A 13,862-nucleotide genomic window follows, 5' to 3' on the forward strand; every position below is an offset into this window, starting at 1 on the left:
CATTTGCTGATCAGTAATGTTGCCTGGTGGTGGATTTAATTTATCAAGATCTTCCTGGTTTGCCATCACCTCAGTTTTGAAACATCTTTGTTTGCTTTTTTCCTTCTCAACCTACAAAAAGAAAGTTAAACTGCGTGTATTTCTCAGTATTTCTAGAAGAAACACCATACTCAAGACTGAATAATTCAGTGTTTACCTCCGAAATCACATACAAAGAAAAAACAATAAAATTCATACGGAGAAGCACTTTCACAAAATTACACTACAAAGTGTGTTAAGCCATTGAAAGTACTTTGAATTCACTCATGATTAAAGAGATAACAAAAACACAGCCCTTAGAAAGAAAACAACAGTGTTTTTTAAAACACGAACAACAAAAAGTGAAAGCATTACTGATGGACAAAGAGCTAGAAGGACTGCACAATGTTAGCTGTAAAAACACAACAACAAAAATCACGTGGAAGTGTGCGGGGCTACTGTCTCCTTAATGAGGGTAAAAAGAATAAAGATCCCAAATGCACAGGCAGAAATGGTTTCACAGCAAACAGGAATTTTGGCCAAGGACAAGGAAGACACACCGTGCAGAAACCACAGCAAATCAATAGATCATTCAAGACCCTGTTCAGAAGCTATTTTCATTCTTTGATTCAGAATCAGAATTGACAGCACTGTGCGCATTTCTTTTTCTGGCAAAGAAGTGAGAATTATTGACACTGGAACTGAGTGCCACCTACTGTTGAACTGCAACAGTAACACAGACTGTTTTCCAAAAAAGGGGGAAAAGGACAACTCTCCACTTCTCTCTTTATTCATAACTAATGTATTTCCACTAAAACAAAACCCAATTTGCACAAAGCATCTTCCCTTAATGATGAATAGCTGAAGTGAACAGGACCATTGATATGGACAAAGACTAAAGAATAAGGAGTAGCAGGTGAACTTCTACCTCTTTTTGCAGCTGTACCTTCTCTTTCTCCAAAGCCAGGAATACTATTTGCAGCACTCCTACCTTACTCTTAAATCTTTCCATATCTTGTTTTAGTTCTTCATCAAGATTCTTTTTCAGTGTGCCACACAACGGCTGAGCATTTGCAAGAAGACTTTCAATTTCTGTTTCTCCTCTTTTATGACTGTTGATAAGGCACTCCCTGGGAACATCACCATTAAATCCAGAGTCTTTTCCAAGTTTCCTTTCTCTTACAAAAAGTGCATTTTCATCACTTGTAGAAACACATTGTATTTTAGGAAGAATAGTAGAAACATCATCCAAAATACTTGTGTTTAAGTTACGTCTTGGGGAATATTCAGGTCTTCCCATTACATTCCTACTTACATTCCTACTACTTCCATTTTCATTCTCCTCCCTTTCCATCGCAGGCCTTTTCTCTTCCTCTCCTTTGGCGAGAGGCACCGTTATATTATCTGTATGGTTTGTGCTGTCGTCTTCATCTGTACTCCAGCTACCTTCCAGATTTGCATTTAAGTTATTTTGATCAGGAAGGACACCAAGACTTGGAATGACAATTTCCATTTTGGGTACTTTGCCACCTCGCTTAAGTTTAAGATCTCCAAATTCACCTTTATTTTCTAACTTCTTATCTGATTCTGTTGCACGAGATGAAACAACACCAGAACTCTTCACTTCTGACATTTCTCCCGCAAGGGAAGTACTTTTCCGAGTTTCATTAATTTCACCAAACTTCAGCTCTGCTGTAATACTTTTAAAATTTGTTTTCAATTCTCTTTTCTCACTTTCAACCCACATTCTTTCGTATCTTTCTTCCCAGGGTTTTGGACTTAACTGCTTGTCAGCACTGTGCAATTCCTCATTTGCCACTAGGGCTTCCTGAGGTGGAATTTCTGCTTTGTCAGTCTGATTTTCCCATGCTGTTTTCTGTGTCAAGTTGATAGTTTCTAAAATATATTTACCCTTAAGCAAACAGGTACAGATAGAAAGATTACCAAGGAAAAGGAAGTTGCAGTCAATCTAGGTAATTTCTGTTGCAAACTCAGCATTCAACAGAAATAATAGAAATAAGAAAGTTTGAAAGCAGTTTTTATAATAAAAAAATATTGAGTGACACTAAATTACAGGTTCACTGAATCATCATTTTCTTAAAAATGCAAGGACCTACTGTAGTTTCTCTTGGACTAGATATGTTTAGATCTTGGATTAGATTCATTTAGACATTAAGGTTGCTTTTACCTTTTATCCTGCCTGCTTTCCGTATGTGGTAGCAGTTATCAAAATGCAATTCATTTTTTCACATTGTATTGCTTTATTACCATTTTTCATCACAACTGCCTACATTTTCTCACCCTCTTTCCTCCACCATTCTCCGCTGTCTGACATTTTACAGTCCCCTGCCAGCTAAGCTAATACAGCCTGGATGAACATGACAAGCTTTCCACTGTCCAGCACATGGAGAACTGGCAGAGTTAGGACTATATCTTCACCCAAGATTCAGAAATATTAAATTCCATTCCAAGCTCCAAAGAGAAGCATTAATTAGGGAAACCTGTCCATTCCTTCCCTCATCCCCCAAAAAATCAGGAACCCAAGCTTGTATGGAAACCGTACCATGCTGTCGCAGGTCCACCCCAGCCCATCTCCCTGACCCCACACTCTGTTCCTCAATAGCTCCGACTGCTCCAGTCATCTGTCACCCTCCTCCCAACATCCTCACTCCCCATGTGTCTCCTTAGCTCCTGGTGCCTTCGCAACAGGGCCTGCAGCCTTGGGGTCCCCATGGGCTAAGACCATCCAACTCCTCGCTCTCTCTTCTCATTAGCCAGGCCCTTTTCCCCCTCTACACAAATTCCTCCTTCAGAAAAGGGCAGGAGCACCTCAAACAGCCACCACTTGTCTCAGCCTCTCCATTCCCAAGCTCATTGCCCAACTACTACCAGCTTACAGTAGGCTTCAGTTCTCTGCTCTGCCTGTTAAAATTAAGCATGTCCCTCTTTCATGGTGCTTGGGTGTGGGGTGGAAATCATTTACTCCACTGTCCCTCGAGGTGGTACAGAAGATTCCAGACCTCTCTATCCAGCCCTGTCCTGTACGCCCAACACGAACAGGATGCCTGCCTTATTCTAGAATGTCCTCTGAAAAAAAACCAAACCCACAACCTTTTCAAACACTTATTACCATGGTCAAACAAGCACGTATTTTGCAGAGGCAGAGAAAGGATCAAAAAGGTCACCATATTTCAAGTGGTTTTGCTTGATCTTTCTCTCACAAAGAGGAAGAGCAGGCATGTTTAACCAAGCAGATAACCATATAATAGACTAATCTCCCTCTTCACTTGAATGAGCATTTTGTATAGGGAAAAAATGCATGACTGCACTGTTTGTCAGCACTGCACAAAAGGAAGAATACCGGTCAAAATATAAGCAAATCAGCTGGAAACAAGTCAGTATAACAGCAAGCATCCAACATAATGACAAAGGTTTTACCCCACCCTTAGAAGATTGTATCCAAATTTACTTCAGACTGTAAGACAACTTTCATCTACAGGCCTCTCTCTTCAGCATTATTTACTGACTGGTAAGGTTTGTTTTTTTACCTTGGTCTATAACACAATCAACCAGTTCACACTCTAATTCAAAATATTTTGTTTTACATACGGGCATCTCATCATTTTCAAAGGCATCCTTGTTGTCTTCTTTTTCAGCTGCTGATGACATACGACAGGTAGATCCCGAGTGCTCACCTACAGCGAAAAATAGAAGCACTTTTATAACAAGCATGAGTTAAGATTAGTTATTTACACCAAGAGTACATCTTGAATCATCACATTTGTGAGAAAAATCTTAACGCAAAATAACACTTCCCCTCAAATCTGGGAGCTCCTAGAGATAAAACTATCATCATACAGATTCAAGATGCATCTGTGTGAATGCCTTTCTTCCAGGGCATTTTAGTTTTTAATGCATAAAGGAAATGTGCCAAAGAAATCGATATACATGGTCACAAATAACAAAATTCCTGTTTCTTAAAGGTGCGTGATATCCCTCTCTCTTTCTCTCTGACACACTGTGTGCTATGCAGCAACTGGCTACATTCCACCAGCAATTTTAACCTCCCTGTGTGTTGTGCACAGAAAATCACAAACAACAAAATCACAGCCTGAAATCAGTAAGGCCCCAGCTTTTCTCCACGCATGAAACAAATCTGTCTCTAGATGTGGTTCTGGAACGAGTATTTCAGTCAAACTGCTGCCTCATCCCTTGCAGAAGAAACAAGTGAGGCACAATCAAAGACGGGCCTGTGAAATGCCGAGAAACATTTCACTTGTACTGTTGAAAACTGGATTCACCTTTCCTCTCCCAGAATCTCTAAGGAATATTGGACAAGTCACAAACGCCTCAGAAGCAGTCACTCAGTCTGAGCTCCCCATTATGGGGTGTCTGCCTTGAATCTCTGTTACATCTGAGAATTGGACTCCAAATAGTCCCAGATACAATTTAGAAGCAGCAACTCGTTGCCACTGGTTTTGTGGAAGGCACACAACACTCTGAAGTCTCAAGTATTCAGAAAGAAACAAGTCCCAGCAGCTTTAGTGTGGCACCTAAAAACAGAGATGGAGGCTTTTCACCTTGAGCACTCTGCACCTCCTTTCCCGCTCCACAATTCTATGGGTTCTATACAACAGCCTTTCTATAAACAAAGCTTCACTGCTAAAGAGCTACACAGTATTCTTCCTACAGTGATCAAGACAGGGAGAAAATAGGTATTGTCATAATAATACAAAAGGATCCAGTATTAATAACTCACAGGGCCAAACTCACTTCTGGCATTTTCTGCTTTAAGTGACTCGTTTTGGAAGTTTCATTTCTTGAAAGGGATTACATTAGATAGAAACTTAGAGTCACAACTCATATGTCTGAATTGGGAACCTAAGCTCCTCAGTCAGTCATATAGGTTTCCAGAGGTCAATCCTAACCTCAGGTTACACAGTGTGAAATAAAAATCTTCTCCTCCCACCTCAGTCACTGGTGGATGCAATTTCCTGGATTTTTTGTAAATGTATTTTTTGGGTATTTTAACATAAGGCATTTCCCAACACACATTAGTCATTACTGAGCTGATAGCACTTATGTCAGAGTTGTTATGATGATCTATTGATGAACTATTGATGACTATAATGTATTTCAGACAATCTGTCAGGTATTAAAGATAATAACAACGATACTTGATTATCTAAGGATAGTATTCCATAAGGAAAACAGACACTTTTACTCTGCAATCCTGAAAAACAAGAAAAAGTCAGATTTAGCCTTTCCTGATGCTTATAGATATCCCAGTACCAAGCTGTTTGCTGGTGCAGATGAAGGCTCCAACCAGCAGTACAAGTAAAGGACAAAAGTGCAGGCAGTCAAGGACCATTTGTAGATGGCAGATAGGTACCGTAGGGAGTGTTATAAATTATCAATACCAGGAGGCTTGGAATAAGTAAACACTTAGCTTCTATACAAATAACCTCTGTAATCTGGAGGTCAACATCTTCATTTCCTCCAACAGTTATGCATAGTTTGTGGAGATGGGTCTTTGTCCCTCTTACTAGCATTGTAACATGGCTGGATAACAACCCAGCAAGTCCCTCCCTCACTGAGCACACAGCTTTTGGAGTGCTAATTGGGAGGGGTGGCCAAAAGCACTGGAACCCGATGAAATTCAAGAGGGGTATCTGCATCAACATCACAGTGATATGTAACATCCTTTCAGAAAACAAAACAAAAAGAACTCAAGAAAGAAGAACGGGGCACAGATTAGGCATAACTAGGCATCCAGTATGTTGATAATTTGCACATAAGCATCTTGAGTGGTAACAATATCTCCTAGAATGAGAAGAGTCTAGACACACCAGTGTGCTCCGAGTTTCTACCACACCTCCACTCCAAGTTCAGCAGGGGGCGGTCAATCTCTCAGATAGACGGAACTCCTCCAGTTTCCACTCAAGTCACAAACTGCAACATGCGTGCAGCTTCCTACCATACGACTTCCTACGTGTGACCACTTCTGGCATGTAACATGGACACCACCATTTTGCTTAAAAGACAGATGAAGTTTTTTGTGGATACAGGAGAGCTGGGACACGTTTTCTGAGGAACACGGCACAACACAGACTGAATAAGCTTTTCTGGTCAACTGTATCTGCCTGAAAGCTGGAAAAGTCAGACCTGCCAGCACCCAGACTTCTCCCTGCATACAAAAGATGAAAATCCCCCACCTTTTACTCTGCCTGTTCTCTAGCTAGTATCGAGAGGTGACTTTTAAAGCTCTCTCCAATTAGCCTTTACCACTCCTCTCTCCTCTAAAATTTCCCTCCTCATCGTCTTCCATAATAACTTTGTGCAAATTACAGTGTTTCCAAAATGAGAGAATTCCTGGCAACACACTGACACTGTCATTTCCTCCCACCTTGTCTCTCTTCCCCGCTTCCTTCCCCTGCCTCTGAACCTGCTGGGCAGTTTCCAGCCTCAAAGGAATGTATTTGCTACACGTTCCAAAGCAACTGCCAGACAGGTAGAGAAAAGCCAGGGAAGCAATCATTCCTGCTACGTACAGCTACCGGATGAGCCCAAGAACGATCCTTTCTGTCTCACCTGCAGCACCTGGACAGCTTAAATTGCAGATCCCTAGCCCGGAATCAGCTACGGCACATGCTCGGGGAACCACAAATATCAGGAAGGGTTTTTTTGAGAAACTGGAAGGAAAGCAAACTTCAGGACTCCCCTGAAAAGGGGAGATGACAGCAGGTATAGAGGAGGAAGCCCACATCATGGAAGGGTATTTGCAGTGTTGAATGGCAGACCAGAGGAGGAGCACACACATGCATAGAGGCGTATTTCAGTAGACCTTCTTTTCCCAGAACACCTTGCTAGAACCATTAATTTAGTATTAGGAACAAAACATGCCAGTACAATGTGTCTGGCCATAAAAAAACCCAAAACACTACAGAGACTGCTATGAATACCTTCAATATCATCTGCATCTCCTAAACCTAATTCCTCCAACAGATCTGCAAAACAAATAAATCAGATGCTTTACTAAATACTCCTCTCCAGAAAGATTATGAAGCTAAACCCAGAACCACATGAACTAAACGTTACCTGATTCCTGCTGCCTTTTTTTAGGAGAGGTTTCCTTCACTTCCAAAGCAGATTCTGGAGTCTTCAGCTAGAAAAGACACAATCCAATGACAATAGGCCAATTTCAAAGTAACCACATACTATTCAATGAGGACAGCAAGTAGCCAATCTGACATGAACAAATACTTACCTGGGAATTGCTGGGTTTCTCTGAAAAGCCTGGAGGTTAAAAAAAAAAAAAAAAGTTTTGAAAAATGTGATTTTATTTAATTGAAGGTCTCTTTTACTCCATTCAACATCACCAGGTTTACAGCTAAGTATTAGTTGAAAGCATTCTTTCATCAAGAGTATGATACCTAACATTCAATTTGCCTCATCATATAGCATTTGTAGGACTATACCAGAAATGGACACCACACACTTCCCATCACGCACCTTGGATTTAAAAAACAATAATCACAAAACTAGGACAATTCATGTGAAGCAATAAGGTCGGGCTTGTTGAACGAACAAAATCAAAATACTTAGTCCTTTTGAGGAGCTCAATCCTGTTTTCTAAAAGGATTATCTCAAAAGCCAAATCTGGTCTGCTATCGTGAATGATCACAAAACAGCGCAGCAGCGCTACGACTGCAATTCTGCAAGTGGTTTGTGTGAAGGAGTATTTTCCTTTCCATTGATGGGACACGGCAAGCATGGGTGCAGACACAGAAACCTCACATGTGTCATTCAGCAAAAGGAAAAAAAAAGAAAAAAGAAAATCGAGCTAGTTCGCATCAAATTGTTCTGGTTTAGCTTGCAAGGAAACAAACAAATGTTGTTTGGTTGTCACCTGCATTTGTAGTATAGTTCCAAATACTTTTTTTCCTTAAATGTTGTCCAGCATTAAATCATTTCCAAACCCACACAATCTACTGGCCCACCTATGTTTCTCAAATCCTCTGCTTAATTCTTTGAGTCCTCGCATGAAATGAGTCTGTGAAGTGTTACTAAGAACGGCTCCACAGCAAAACTTTTGGATCAAAAAAAAAATAAAAAAAAAATTAAAAGCAAACGGTATTTGATTTCACTTCACTTGGTGGTCTAGCACTGTGGAAACACCTTAGAAAGATCACCATAATGACCTTTCACCCCCTTCCCACAGGGATTTGAAACTTGCCTTAGTGGAATCACACAAAGCAGACTTCCATGACAACTACTCAACAAGTCGATTTAGAAGCTCCCAGGAGCTTGTCAAGTTTTGCTTCTAGCTTACTAAACTCAAACTGGATTAGCTTCTTCAGTTGTCCTATTGTACCTATCCTAGAAGCAGGATCGACAAACCACCTGGTAAAGGAGAAGTTCTTCTGGAAAGAGTTCTACCCCAAGAGCAAAACTTCCCTGCCATCCTATGCTCAAGATGCTAGGGAGACAGTATCACAAAACACAGGCAGAAACCCTTAGCAACAAAACCTGAACTTTTGGTCCCATTTTAGCTCCTAGGCAAAGCGAAACAGAAAGCTATCAAAAATTAAGCTGGGGGTAAAAATGTTTAGCCAGATCACAGCTTTCTTCTGATGCGTTAGCATCCAGTAACGTTTAAGTGTTCAGGCAGGTCAGTCCTAAAACACATACACTTTCATCATCATGCAACAAGAACCTGAATCCAAAAAAATACAAACACGTCCAAAGAACACACAGAATGCAAACAAGACAACTTCCTTTACAAAGTGGCCAGCAAGCGCTATGATTACTGGTGTTAATTCAAACAGTAAGCACTTCATTGCTATAGCATGCACCCACATCGGAACAGCACTGCTAACACAGACACTGATAAAAGTTCACTTTAGTCTATAAATGCCTACAGACAAACATCTAGTCCCCCAGGAAGTTACCGTTGTTGCATTCCTCGGAGACAATCTTGGAGTATATTCCTTGTCTGTCTGCAGCTGGGAGAAACACACCGGACGATACTTCCCTCAGACCTTCACAATTCGACTCTATAATCTAAAACATATGCGTGACAATTGGTACAAATGCATTTTCAACTCATTTCTACGCAAAAAGCCAACTTGCACAGCATGGTATCAAGTATATTAGAGGTACAAAAACCTTTTATAAGACCCCAGGAAAGGACACACCAAGATTGTGTGTGTTTTCAGGTCTTAGGCAAAAACCTGACAACTCATCTAAACTGTTCTGTCACACTGAGAAACTGGACAGCCAGAAAGGAAAACTAACATGGCAACTCAAGATGTGGGTTGCGAACCAATAGCTGCAGGTCTGTGGTGATCCAACTTCTGTACTGAACTAGTACCTGACATTCAAGTTTCTGCTTATGTTTCTTAGGCACGTATCCTGCATGGTGACGGAATATATCGATACTCCCAGTCACAAGGCCAATTTGGATTGAATGAAGACTAGCAAGGCAGAGCTTACAGAAACTCAGGCTACCCCCCCCCCAAAAAAAAAACGGAAAGAAATAATTTAGTCCTTAGTCCTGTATTTTTAAGAAGGGGGTAGGAAAGAGTTTGTTTTTATTTCTCACAAGCAAAGCCAGAGGGGGTTAGCTACAGACCCTGCTTATTTTCTTCTAGCCCGCCTATTACCACAGACAGAACTAAAAGGGCACATACAGCCAGGATGTGCGGTATCTCTGTTTAACCCGACTTCCAAAAAGGGCTGCAGTACACCTCCAAAAGGTAGAGGGAATCTGATCAGAAGCAGCTAACCGTCTAGGTTATAGACCCTAAGGAAAATCGCTGACCAGGTCAGCAGAACAGGGCTGCATGGTGAAAAAGCAACAATCCTGCCAGGCCCTGGTTACAAACATGGAGTAGAAGCAGTAGAAGAGACGAGCCTTATCAGCGTTAGGGCTCAAGGCAACAGCAAGCTCTCAAGTGCTTCTGGATCTTACTCCTCCCTTCCATGCACCCCTTCTGGTGGGGACCCCTGAGTCTTCCACAGACAGTACCTCGGAATCCCAGGGAGAATCATTATCTTCCTCTGCTCCCTCGGCTGGCAGGGCACCTATAAATGAGGTAACAAGTGAGACACTGAGTGGTTTTAGTTCACTCTGCTTTTCCCCGTCGGTCAAGCCCTGCATCCAAAAGATGCGCAGTGGTTCTCTTGCTAAGGACAACCTAAGAAGAGAGTGTTTCTTCACGCCTGGTCACATCATGGTATTTCCTTTTCACTGCCACCTCCTCTTGCCTCCTTTCCAGCAGAAGATGGATCTGCACAACAGCTGACACAGCTACAAGCAACACCCAGCCCAATTCAGGAAGACACTCCTGCATGCTGCAGTCCGGTGAGATACAGAGTTTAGGTCACCCGCTCTCCAGCCTACAGAACCAGAATCTGGCACTTACTACTGCTTTCCGCTGCACAGGAGGTAATGTAGAAACACTGTCCAAAACACCCTCACACTAAAATCATGAAGCAACAACGCGCGTTTTGTAGCGCCACCAAGAAAGCTCTTCCTGGACAGAGGGGTGTTACCCTGCACCTTCCCAGACGCTCAACACCTCAGCATTGCCACTGAAACACAGAGTATGGGCTCACAGCTCCAACACACGCCAAACACGCAAAAGTTGTTTCTATCTTAGGGGATTAACATCCAAATCTCTTCTCTACCAGACAAACAAAAGGTTCAGTCTCAGTGGGTTCCTGGCCAGATGCGACTATCTTCATTTGGCTCTTTTAAGCTACTCCATTAGGTAAAACTGACTCAGGATTCACTCATGTGACTTCTAGTGCTCTCTCCAATGAGCCTTTACCACTCCTCTCTCCTCTGAGATTTCCCTCCTCATCAATTGTCTTCCATAGTGATTTTGTGCAGATGACAGTGCAAAGCAGCTACTCTTCTATACAGAAAAGATAGGAACAACACTACTGATCCAAGCTGACCCAACACTCTTGACCCAAAAACATATTTCAATAAGTTCTGATGAGTAGTAACAAAGTAAATAGATCGGGAAATCTAATCTCTCATTGAACACTCAGTTGTGCAAGATACTGCACTTTTTTTCCAGATTTATGAAATAAACTTGTGAAGGATGGCATTCAGGCCTTTTAGAGTCATACAGCTTTGTGCCGCAGGAACTGTGATGCTTTGCTGAAGCCATCTAAATTGCTTAAACCAAAAGCCAACCATAAAAGTTGGAAGGAAATTGTCACATGTACTTCTTAACACTTGATCTTCACGATAACACCTGGGGAAACACTAACATGGCACAAATGAATAAAGACACACCAGAAAAGTAGCTGACACGAAACGAGCTACGAAAAGGTGGTTGTTCTGTGTTTGTAATATTATACAAACGTATATACAACGTAATGATCCGCTATGGGGCTACATCTCACATTATTGTGTAATACAGACAAAACCAGCACTCATGCTTGAACAACTTTTAACAAACCTCTATGCATCTTACAAAAACGCTATCACCACAAAACAAAGGGCACAAGAGGACCTGCTCTTGCTTACCCACTGCAAAGACATGAGAGAGACGAGAAGAGCGAGAGGAAGAGGTGGTGGAGAGGAGGACTGGAAGAGCAAGAGGAGAGAGAGAGATTTTTCCTAGGGAGAAGTTTAATCTCTATTATTGCCAAAAGAAATATGGTACTTTTTTTATCCCCCTAAAGCGAGGATGCCAAGGTGCTTGGAACCATTTGTATTCTATACTTCAAAGTTACAAGTTCACGTACTTGCTGACAGATCTGCTCACCTCTCTCTCATTTCTATTTTCAATAGCTGAATGTAGCAACTCTTAAAAACTCATCTCAATAGTAGATATGGAAATCAATAAACGTTAAAACAAGGAAACTAAAAAACCACTGAAGTCATATATCCTCCCTCCAATTTCTAGTGGACCAACTAGCTGTGTCACTTTTATCCTTGTTTCCAAAAACAGAGAATTCCTGGCAACACGCTGACACTGTCATTTCCTCCCACCTTGTCTCTCTTCCCCGCTTCCTTCCCCTGCCTCTGAACCTGCTGGGCAGTTTCCAGCCTCAAAGGAATGTATTTGCTACACGTTCCAAAGCAACTGCCAGACAGGTAGAGAAAAGCCAGGGAAGCAATCATTCCTGCTACGTACAGCTACCGGCTGAGCCCAAGAACGATCCTTTCTGTCTCACCTGCAGCACCTGGACAGCTTAAATTGCAGATCCCTAGCCCGGAATCAGCTACGGCACATGCTCGGGGAACCACAAATATCAGGAAGGGTTTTTTTGAGAAACTGGAAGGAAAGCAAACTTCAGGACTCCCCTGAAAAGGGGAGATGACAGCAGGTATAGAGGAGGAAGCCCACATCATGGAAGGGTATTTGCAGTGTTGAATGGCAGACCAGAGGAGGAGCACACACATGCATAGAGGCGTATTTCAGTAGACCTTCTTTTCCCAGAACACCTTGCTAGAACCATTAATTTAGTATTAGGAACAAAACATGCCAGTACAATGTGTCTGGCCATAAAAAAACCCAAAACACTACAGAGACTGCTATGAATACCTTCAATATCATCTGCATCTCCTAAACCTAATTCCTCCAACAGATCTGCAAAACAAATCAATCAGATGCTTTACTAAATACTCCTCTCCAGAAAGATTATGAAGCTAAACCCAGAACCACATGAACTAAACGTTACCTGATTCCTGCTGCCTTTTTTTAGGAGAGGTTTCCTTCACTTCCAAAGCAGATTCTGGAGTCTTCAGCTAGAAAAGACACAATCCAATGACAATAGGCCAATTTCAAAGTAACCACATACTATTCAATGAGGACAGCAAGTAGCCAATCTGACATGAACAAATACTTACCTGGGAATTGCTGGGTTTCTCTGAAAAGCCTGGAGGTTAAAAAAAAAATGTTTTGAAAAATGTGATTTTATTTAATTGAAGGTCTCTTTTACTCCATTCAACATCACCAGGTTTGCAGCTAAGTATTAGTTGAAAGCATTCTTTCATCAAGAGTATGATGCCTAACATTCAATTTGCCTCATCATATAGCATTTGTAGGACTATATCAGAAATGGACACCACACACTTCCCATCACGCACCTTGGATTTAAAAAACAATAATCACAAAACTAGGACAATTCATGTGAAGCAATAAGGTCGGGCTTGTTGAACGAACAAAATCAAAATACTTAGTCCTTTTGAGGAGCTGAATCCTGTTTTCTAAAAGGATTATTTGTAAAACCAAATCCGGTCTGCTATAGCGAATGATCACAAAACAGCGCAGCAGCGCTACGACTGCAATTCTGCAAGTGGTTTGTGTGAAGGAGTATTTTCCTTTCCATTGATGGGACACGGCAAGCATGGGTGCAGACACAGAAACCTCACATGTGTCATTCAGCAAAAGGAAAAAAAAAAAGAAAAAATAAAATCGAGCTAGTTCGCATCAAATTGTTCTGGTTTAGCTTGCAAGGAAACAAACAAATGTTGTTTGGTTGTCATCTGCATTTGTAGTATAGTTCCAAATACTTTTTTTCCTTAAATGTTGTCCAGCATTAAATCATTTCCAAACCCACACAATCTACTGGCCCACCTATGTTTCTCAAATCCTCTGCTTAAATCTTTGAGTTTGAGTCCTCGCATGAAATGAGTCTGTGAAGTTTTACTAAGAACGGCTCCACAGCAAAACTTTTGGATCAAAACAAAAAACAAAAATTAAAAGTAAAAAGTATTTACAGTATTTGATTTCACTTCACTTGGTGGTCTAGCACTATTGAAAACACCTTCGAAAGATCACCATAATGACCTTTCACCCCCTTCCCACAGGGATTTT

The 13,862-nt window shown here is 41.4% G+C and overlaps 1 protein-coding gene and 1 long non-coding RNA gene across 2 annotated transcripts in view; both read right to left on the bottom strand.

The window, feature by feature from the left end:
* Nucleotides 1–13,862, bottom strand: part of LOC309452340 (uncharacterized protein) — a gene marked incomplete at its 5' end in the record, with an annotated part of 75,477 nt that overhangs the window by 12,371 nt on the left and 49,244 nt on the right. Inside the window, 5 exons of the mRNA XM_082076980.1 lie at nucleotides 7,286–7,314; nucleotides 8,970–9,081; nucleotides 10,049–10,104; nucleotides 12,724–12,790; nucleotides 12,893–12,921. Coding sequence (XP_081933106.1) covers nucleotides 7,286–7,314; nucleotides 8,970–9,081; nucleotides 10,049–10,104; nucleotides 12,724–12,790; nucleotides 12,893–12,921 — 293 coding nt within the window. The remainder of the gene's footprint in view (nucleotides 1–7,285; nucleotides 7,315–8,969; nucleotides 9,082–10,048; nucleotides 10,105–12,723; nucleotides 12,791–12,892; nucleotides 12,922–13,862) is intronic.
* On the bottom strand, nucleotides 6–7,028 carry LOC309452338. The gene is made up of 3 exons (XR_014186531.1): nucleotides 6,981–7,028; nucleotides 3,628–3,713; nucleotides 6–111 (listed from the first exon to the last, which is right to left on the bottom strand). It is a non-coding gene; the product is annotated as an uncharacterized lncRNA (long non-coding RNA).

Source organism: Streptopelia decaocto (assembly GCF_964273445.1).
Source record: "Streptopelia decaocto genome assembly, contig: HAP1_SCAFFOLD_217, whole genome shotgun sequence".
NCBI lineage: Eukaryota > Metazoa > Chordata > Aves > Columbiformes > Columbidae > Streptopelia > Streptopelia decaocto.